Genomic DNA, 9,815 nt, shown 5'->3' on the forward strand with positions numbered 1-9,815 from the left:
GGCTGGTGGCACCATGGTTTGGGAGGCCAGGCTTATAGTAATGGCTGGAATGGAATTATTGGAACGGTATCAAACACATCAAACACACAGGTTCTACAGTATGTGTTTTAATACCATTCCATTTTTTCCATTTCAGCCACACACACAGAGTACACCCACACATACAGAGTACACACACACAGAGTACACAGACACACAGAGTACACACACCCAGAGTAGCCACACATCTCCCTGGAAATATGACATTTTCATGGAATGACTTTATACATCGTTCCTCTTACAGACGACTGACCAAGAACGGCATCAGTGAGGTGGAGAGTCACGCATTTAACGGAACCAAGATACACAAACTGTGAGTCCACACGCCCACACACATACACACACACATACACATACACACACACATACACACACGCATACACACACGCATACACACACACATACACACACACACACACACACACATACACACACACATACACACACGCATACACACACGCATACACACACGCATACACACACGCATACACACGCATACACACACACATACACACACGCATACACACACGCATACACACACGCATACACACACGCATACACACACGCATACACACACACACGCATACACACACGGATACACACACGCATACACACACACATACACACACGCATACACACACACATACACACACGCATAGACACACGCATACACACACGCATACACACACACATACACACACGCATACACACGCATACACACACGCATACACACGCATACATACTATAATGGTTTCTCTTTCTCTCTTTGCTCAGGTCTCTCATGGGCAACCTGCAACTTTCTCATATGCATAATAATTCCTTCAAAGGAGCAGAGGGGCCGGGGTACCTGTAAGCATGGCTCCACAACGACACGTCAGTGACATCATCAGCTGTCATTTGTTTTTGTGTCCAAGTGTCGTTGTCTGTGTGTATTTAGTGACATCTCTCGAACAGCGCTGAGTTCCCTGCCAGAGTCAGTGCTGGGTGAAGTTGAGCATCTGTCCGCTGTCTCGGTGTTCTCACTCAGAGCGCTGCCTCCCCTGTCCCTATTCACAAAGCTACGAAAGGCTAACCTCACCTACCCATCTCACTGCTGCGCCTTCCAAAAACACCAGAGGAACAGGTACGAAGACAAACACACACTCCAAGATAGAATATATCTGTGTATATTATGTCACATATAAATTAGTGTGTGTGTGTGTCTGTATTTTCGCATTCTTGCGTGCGTTTGTCAGGACCTTCCGGATGACCTCCGCGTGCTTTAAACCCGGGGCTCAGAACAACCTCCACTTCTTTATGGACTTCTGTTTAAATTGGACGTCTGTGGCCTGTAGTCCCGCCCCCGATGCCTTCAACCCCTGTGAAGACATCATGGGCTCCGCCCCTCTACGTGTCCTCATCTGGATCATCTCTGTGCTCGCACTGTTAGGCAACACCATCGTGCTGCTTGTGTTGCTAGGTCAGTAAAAAAAAATGTGTTTATTAGCCATTTTTATCGCAATAACATTTTTTATCACAATAACTGTTTTTATCACAATAACTGTTTTTATCACAATACAAATGTGTGAATGATGACAAATTTTGTAATGAAAGCAGTTATTGTATTAAAATACGTTCTTGTGATAAAAGTTATTACTAAACTTCCCCCTCCCCATTCTCCGTTGCTAGGCAGCCGAGCGAAGATGACGGTGCCACGCTTCCTGATGTGCCACCTGTCCTTTGCCGACTTGTGTATGGGCGTATACCTGGTGGTCATAGCAACAGTGGACGTGCGTACGAGAGGTCTGTACTACAACCACGCTATCAGCTGGCAGACCGGGGCGGGCTGTGACATCGCTGGGTTCTTCACTGTGGGTATACTGTAGACCTAGGAGGGTGTGTGTGTGTGTTTGTGTGTGCGCCCTAGCCTTCGTATACTGAAGTGATCTGAACGCTTAGAAGTGATGCTCTAACAGAGGTGCTATACTGAATGTGCAGGTGTTTGCCAGTGAGCTGTCTGTGTTTACTCTGACGGCCATCACCCTGGAGCGCTGCCACACCATCACCCACGCCCTCAGACTGGACCGCAAGCTCCGCCTCCGACACGCCTGTGCTGTCATGGCTACCGGCTGGGCCTTCTCCTGTCTGGCGGCTCTGCTACCCACTGTAGGGGTAAGCAGCTACAGCAAGGTGAGGGATGTGTGATGCTACCTGTTTTTCTACACGTATTATATTGCAGAGCTTCTATGCTAATTTGGGTATTTTGTGTGTGTGTGTGTGTGTGTGTGTGTGTGTGTGTGTGTGTGTGTGTGTGTGTGTGTGTGTGTGTGTGTGTGTGTGTGTGTGTGTGTGTGTGTGTGTGTGTGTGTGTGTGTCTGTGTGTGTGTACGTGCGTGCCTGCATGCGTCGGTGTGTGTGTGTTTCAGGTGAGTATCTGCCTGCCCATGGATGTGGAGTCGCTACCGTCTCAGGTGTTTGTCATGTTCCTCCTGCTGCTGAACGTGGTGGCCTTCCTGTGCGTGTGTGTGTGCTACCTGAGCATCTACCTGTCCGTCCGTAACTCCTCCTCCCCCCCAGCCAGTGCTGAAACCCGCATGGCTCAGCGGATGGCCATCCTCATCTTCACGGACTTCCTGTGCATGGCGCCTATTTCCTTCTTCGCCCTCTCTGCCGCGCTCAAACTACCCCTCATCACCGTCTCCGACTCCAAGCTGCTATTGGTCCTCTTCTACCCAATAAACTCATGCGCCAACCCCTTCCTGTACGGATTATGCACCCGGACATTCCGCCGGGACTTCTTCCTGCTGGCAGCGCGATATGGCCTGTTCACGACCAAAGCCCAGGTCTACAGGACAGAGAGTTTCTCCGTCCAGCAGGCTGCATGGATCCAAATGTCGCCCAAAGCCTCCCACGGGACGCTGTGTTAACTGGTTCAAATCAACCAAGCCACCGAACCCCTACTGAAACCCTGACCTTTAACCCCTCACCCCTGAACCCAAGACCAGGCACGGGACACTGTGGCTGGTTTAAACAACAACAGCTTCTCTGAGAGGGATGGGACCCTGATGCCTCAGAGTACGCACACACACGTACGCACTCATACACACATGCACACAGACACACACAGGACTGCAGGAGGTGTGCGCAGTGACAGGCTGCTGTTTAATAGTAGCAGATGGCTGTTTAGTAGTACTTTAGTTAGTGTTTGACTTCACAAATTCACCTGATCGCATCAACATACTGAACCCTCTCTCTGCTCTCTACCTCCTCCCTCTCTCTATCTCTCTTTTCCCTCCCCTTGTCTTCTCAATATAGAGTAAACCCAGTTCAAGATTTGTTCAATGTTTTTAAGAGATATGTAAAGATGTTTTTTTGTTTGTTGTTGCTTCCAGACCTGGGTCAGATACAGACACAAAGAGGTGCTTTGTGTTTTTGAGGTGTGCCTAATGTAGATTAGAAAGTTTGCATTCCATTGAGCAGGGCAAACCAAACCAACGGCAGAAGAATTTTAAACTACTTTAAATTGTTTACTTAACCCAGGTCTGGTTCTTTCGTGAGTTGCGTTTATTGGTTGTGGAAAAAATGTGTCTATATGAGTTGTGCATCTACTGTTGTTGATAAAGCTCTATGATTGTGCATTTTACCAAGAGTGAGAATGTTACTGAGACTTGGAGTTGAGGTATAGTGTGTACTGGCTGCACATAGAGAAGCCAAAACGAACACATGAACACAGGCACACTCACACACACATTTTTGAGCAGTTTCTTGTGTTATCAGAAACATTCTGTCCTTCAGCACATCCAGTCTGTTCAAGGACAATGACCAATCCCCCAACCCTTCTGTGTGTGTGTGTGTGTGTGTGTGTGTGTGTGTGTGTGTGTGTGTGTGTGTGTGTGTGTGTGTGTGTGTGTGTGTGTGTGTGTGTGTGTGTGTGTGTGTGTGTGTGTGTGTGTGTGTGTGTGTGTGTGTGTGTGTGTGCGTGTGTGTGTGTGCGTGTTTGCGTGTGTGTGGGAGGAGAGGTTACACAGCTGCACTCAGCCCGTTCATCAGGAAGAGGGAAATGGCTGGTAGATGGTTTATCAAACACACACACACTCCAAAGATGTTATTTCAAGGTTGCAGGTGCGAGGCAGGTCCATGGGTCCATCTCAATGTGGAAACACTCTCATGCCCAGACCCAAATCAACCCCTGGCCTAGCCCCTGAGCCTAGCTACCATGTACTGTTTTGAGCCCCCGACCTGAAGATCAGCAACGTCATCGTGATTCGACCTTGTTTTGTTCCGAGTTCCCAGTTGTCTTGAAAGCACCATAAATCCAGAGAATGACAGATTTTGATGACAGTTTGATGACAAAATTTGCCCTTGAAGGACCACCGAGCCACCTTCCTGTTCAAGTGAGCACAGCACAACAAGGTGAGTTCAAAAATGTATTGTATGCTGATGCATAAATTATGTAATATGACATGGAGATATGTATGGTGCCGGAGGAGATGGCTGCCATTTTATGGGCTCTTAACCAATTGTGCTATTTGTAACTTATTTTGTACATAATGTTTCTGTCTCAGTCTCTTATGACTGAAAAGAGCTTCTGGATATCAGGACAGTGATTACTCACCTTGTACTGGAAGAAGATGTTTTCTTTAACGAGTCGGACGCAAAGAATTTACTTCAGACCCCCGACAAGGCCAACATCCCCGTCATTCGCATGAGAAAGAGATGGGGGTATCGGGGATCTAGGTCGGGTGCCTTGTAAGGATCCGACGGAGAGTGGGTAATCTGCCTCTACCATCAGTCCTATTAGCCAACGTACAATCATTGGATAACAAAATAGATGAGCTACGATCACAAATATCCTACCAAAGGAACATTAAAAACTGTCGTGACTGAACGACGACATAGATCAAATAAAGCTGGCGGGGTTTACGCTGCATCGGCAAGATAGAACAGCTGCCTCCGGTAAGACAAGGTGGCGGTCTGTGTATATTTGTAAACATCAACTGGTGCATGAAATCTAACATTAAGGAAGTCTCTAGGTTTTGCTCGCCTGAGGTAGAGTATCTCATGATAAGCTGTAGACCACACTATTAACCAAGAGAGTTTTCATCTATATTTTTCGTAACTGTCTATTTACCTCCACAAACCGATGCTGGCACTAAGTCTGCACTCAATGAGCTGTATAAGGCCATAAGCAAACAGGAAAACACTTATCCAGAGGCGGCGCTCCTAGTGTCCGGAGACTTTAATGCAGGGAAACTTAAATCCGTTTTACCTCATTTCTACCAGCATGTTAAATGTGCCACCAGAGGGGAAAAAACTCTAGACCACCTTTACTCCACACACAGAGACACGTACAAAGTTCTCCCTTGCCCTCCATTTGACCATAAGTATATCCTCCTAATTCCTGCTTACAAGCAAAAACTAAAGCAGGAAGCACAAGTGACTCGGTCAATAAAGAAGTGGTCAGATGACGCAGATTATTTTGCTAGCACAGACTGGAATATGCTCTTCAGGTGGCATTGAGGAGTACACCACATCAGTCACTGGCTTCATCAATAAGTGCATCGATGATGTCGTCCCCACTGTGACAGTACACACCCCAAACCAGAAGCCATGGTTACAGGCAACATCCACACTGAGCTAAAGAGTATAGCTGCCACTTTCAAGGATCGAGACTCTAACCCGGACACTGATAAGAAATCCCACTATGCCCTCAGATGAAACATCAAACAGGCAAAGCGTCAATAGAGGACTAAGATTGAATCGTACTACACTGGCTCTGACGCTCGCCGGATGTGGCAGGGCTTGCAAACTATTACAGACTACAAAGGGAAACACAGCCGCAAATTGCCCAGTAACATGAGCCTACCAAATTAGCTAAATTACTTTTATGCTCACTTCAAGGCAAACAACACTGAAGCATGCATGAGAGCATCAGCTATTCTGGACGACTGTGTGATCACGCTCTCCATAGCCGATGTGAGTAAGACTTTTAAACAGGTCAACATTCACAAAGCTGCAGGGCCATGCGCTGACCAACTGGCAAGTGTCTTCACTGACATTTTCAACATGTTATAAGCAGACCACCATAGTCCATGTGCCCAAGAACACTAAGGTAACCTGACGAAATAACTACCGACCCGTAGCACTCACGTCTACAGCCATGAAAGTGCTTTGCTGGAGCACACCCTGGCGCCACTTTTCACAATGGCGCTTGTTTAGTAAAGTTAGATCAAAGCTGAATCCACATCTTGGAAGATCACAACAATAGTATAATGTTACTGTTACACCAAAAACACCACCTAATTTCTTCTGAGATTTTAGGATGGTTGGCTGAACAGTCCCCAAAAATGATCATGTTGCCAAAACTCCACAGAGAGCGCACACTAGGCAGAATGCGCTTTGATTGAAACAAAATACAGGAAGTCTATATAGTTTTTTAACACAATCTGCTCTAATTTGCTCACGAAACAGTCATTCAAGAATATTAACATGCATATTCCCATGAAAAACTGATTTAGATCAAATGATTGGAATGCAGATGCAGTTTGGACATTTCACTGGTAAAATCAGAAGAATCCTCATTCACAACAGACAGTGATGGTGCCATGGCCTATTTTGACGTTAGATCTGCCAAATCATCCTGTTGTCCCGCATTTGGGCATTTTAAATGTGGTCATCCTAACCCTGACGCTACACTTAGACACAGGCAGTAGTGCTGACACATAACATTGTTAGTAGAGTACTGTGTTTCTCAACCATTTCTGTGCCAGTGACTAGCGAGACTTGGTCCTCCTCTTTTTTAACCAGCTCATGTTTAAAACAAATACAATATGTAAAAATACACTGGAGATACGACTCACCACTATAACTGTGCCTCTGTTTAAGCCATTTTGTTTGCCTCCTTTCCATTTCCTGTTGTGTTGTCTATCCCAGATTATTTTCTGCTGTCTCTCTGTGCTTCTTTTGGTCTCTGTCTGTATGTCTTTCTGCCTGTCTGCTTAAGCCTTATACTTTATGAAAGCCAAGCTAACGACATAGGCTATATTGCAAATGAGTGCCTGTCATGTGTTCCCCTGAATCAACAACTACCCTAAGTGTTAATTACTATTACAGGGCTCCAGACTGACATTTTTCCCTGGTGTCACTGACTTTTACAGTTGGTGGCACAGGCACCAGCCAAGAATTGTTCAGACCCATTCACCCAAGTCATGAGTAATTAATCGTATAAATTCATTCATAGTGCTTTATTAAGTGTAATATATAGACTTCTGAGGTATTCAAGAAATAAGTTGTTTCATCAAACGCATCCAAGCAGGAATGCATGACTCAATATATTTTGTACAACCTAATCCAGTGATTGTGGCTGAATTTTGGGTTGACAATTAAACTACAGTTGCTATATTTTACTGTCAAAATAGGACTCCAGAATTTCCAGATTTTGTTTTATACCATAGAGAGAAATTACAAACATATTTGTGTTCACTAACTAATATCATAGGCTAATTAAGTTGGGGTTCAACGCCCAAGGAACACATGCTAACTACAGTGCCTTGCGAAAGTATTCGGCCCCCTTGAACTTTGCGACCTTTTGCCACAAGTGGAACGACATTTATTGGATATTTCAAACTTAAAAAATAAAAATAAAAAATTGGGCGTGCAAAATTATTCAGCCCCTTTACTTTCAGGGCAGCAAACTCTCTCCAGAAGTTCAGTGAGGATCTCTGAATGATCCAATGTTCACCTAAATGACTAATGATGATAAATACAATCCACCTGTGTGTAATCAAGTCTCCGTATAAATGCACCTGCACTGTGATAGTCTCAGAGGTCCGTTAAAAGCGCAGAGAGCATCATGAAGAACAACGAACACACCAGGCAGGTCCGAGATACTGTTGTGAAGAAGTTTAAAGCCGGATTTGGATACAAAAAGATTTCCCAAGCTTTAAACATCCCAAGGAGCACTGTGCAAGCGATAATATTGAAATGGAAGGAGTATCAGACCACTGCAAATCTACCAAGACCTGGCCGTCCCTCTAAACTTTCAGCTCATACAAGGAGAAGACTGATCAGAGATGCAGCCAAGAGGCCCATGATCACTCTGGATGAACTGCAGAGATCTACAGCTGAGGTGGGAGACTCTGTCCATAGGACAACAATCAGTCGTATATTGCACAAATCTGGCCTTTATGGAAGAGTGGCAAGAAGAAAGCCATTTCTTAAAGATATCCATAAAAAGTGTTGTTTAAAGTTTGCCACAAGCCACCTGGGAGACACACCAAACATGTGGAAGAAGGTGCTCTGGTCAGATGAAACCAAAATTGAACTTTTTGGCAACAATGCAAAACGTTATGTTTGGCGTAAAAGCAACACAGCTCATCACCCTGAACACACCATCCCCACTGTCAAACATGGTGGTGGCAGCATCATGGTTTGGGCCTGCTTTTCTTCAGCAGGGACAGGGAAGATGGTTAAAATTGATGGGAAGATGGATGGAGCCAAATACAGGACCATTCTGGAAGAAAACCTGATGGAGTCTGCAAAAGACCTGAGACTGGGACGGAGATTTGTCTTCCAACAAGACAATGATCCAAAACATAAAGCAAAATCTACAATGGAATGGTTAAAAAATAAACATATCCAGGTGTTAGAATGGCCAAGTCAAAGTCCAGACCTGAATCCAATCGAGAATCTGTGGAAAGAACTGAAAACTGCTGTTCACAAATGCTCTCCATCCAACCTCACTGAGCTCGAGCTGTTTTGCAAGGAGGAATGGGAAAAAATTTCAGTCTCTCGATGTGCAAAACTGATAGAGACATACCCCAAGCGACTTACAGCTGTAATTGCGGCAAAAGCTGGCGCTACAAAGTATTAACTTAAGGGGGCTGAATAATTTAGCACGCCCAATTTTTCAGTTTTAGATTTGTTAAAAAGGTTTGAAATATCCAATAAATGTCGTTCCACTTCATGATTGTGTCCCACTTGTTGTTGATTCTTCACAAAAAAATACAGTTTTATATCTTTATGTTTGAAGCCTGAAATGTGGCAAAAGGTCGCAAAGTTCAAGGGGGCCGAATACTTTCGCAAGGCACTGTAGCTAGAATGCTAACTCTAAATATACTATCCACTGTTAGTAGCTATGTATTCATCCAACAGTAAATGCAATGTCCTAAAAAAAACATTGCAGTTGTAGGCTACTACCCATTAGACCTATAGGCCATATGCCCTCGCAATGGCCAGGGCGCATTTAGCGCATGTGTCAATCCATATCTCAAAGCCTTATCAAATATCTTGGTTGTAAAATAGTTGCTATTGAGCTGAAAATTGAGAGTTGAGAAATAAAACCTATAGAATGCTTGCCTGTTTTGCATGTTATTTTGGCATTAAAACATGTCACATATCAGTTTGCAAATGTAAAAAATATATTTAAAAAAATAATGAATTGCGTTAGTAAATTCTCCATACAAACATGGTCTCTTTTTTGCTTTCTTGAGTAAGACAGCTCCAAAATGCAGGTGTTTCAGGCTAGCTCAGTGCTTTCTGCGGTGGTGGGGCAGACAGCAGAAAATATGTGTGTAAGGCTTGGTAATGTTCTCTAGTTATGCTGTGATTGGCTTAGTGTTCTGTCACTCATGGGGACACTATATCACTGCCAAATCTAAGGGTAGAGCTCAAAACTTCAAGCCATATAGTTACATTAGAAGTGCCCATCCAAGAAGGCTCCAGGTCATTGGCCACAGATAAAATGACATCAAATGACATTATATCATTTTTTTTTTATATATATTATTTTTTATTTT

At 44.4% G+C, this 9,815-nt stretch overlaps 1 protein-coding gene across 1 annotated transcript in view; it reads left to right on the top strand.

The window, feature by feature from the left end:
* The window catches only part of fshr (follicle stimulating hormone receptor), a 10,696-nt gene extending 7,035 nt beyond the window's left edge, over positions 1 to 3,661 (top strand). The window contains exons 7-13 of the mRNA XM_031805247.1: positions 284 to 352; positions 814 to 888; positions 977 to 1,162; positions 1,275 to 1,498; positions 1,708 to 1,889; positions 2,017 to 2,208; positions 2,445 to 3,661. Coding sequence (XP_031661107.1) covers positions 284 to 352; positions 814 to 888; positions 977 to 1,162; positions 1,275 to 1,498; positions 1,708 to 1,889; positions 2,017 to 2,208; positions 2,445 to 2,945 — 1,429 coding nt within the window. The 3' untranslated portion in view covers positions 2,946 to 3,661. The remainder of the gene's footprint in view (positions 1 to 283; positions 353 to 813; positions 889 to 976; positions 1,163 to 1,274; positions 1,499 to 1,707; positions 1,890 to 2,016; positions 2,209 to 2,444) is intronic.
* The last annotated feature ends 6,154 nt before the right edge of the window (positions 3,662 to 9,815 follow it).

Source organism: Oncorhynchus kisutch, linkage group LG25, assembly GCF_002021735.2.
Source record: "Oncorhynchus kisutch isolate 150728-3 linkage group LG25, Okis_V2, whole genome shotgun sequence".
NCBI lineage: Eukaryota > Metazoa > Chordata > Actinopteri > Salmoniformes > Salmonidae > Oncorhynchus > Oncorhynchus kisutch.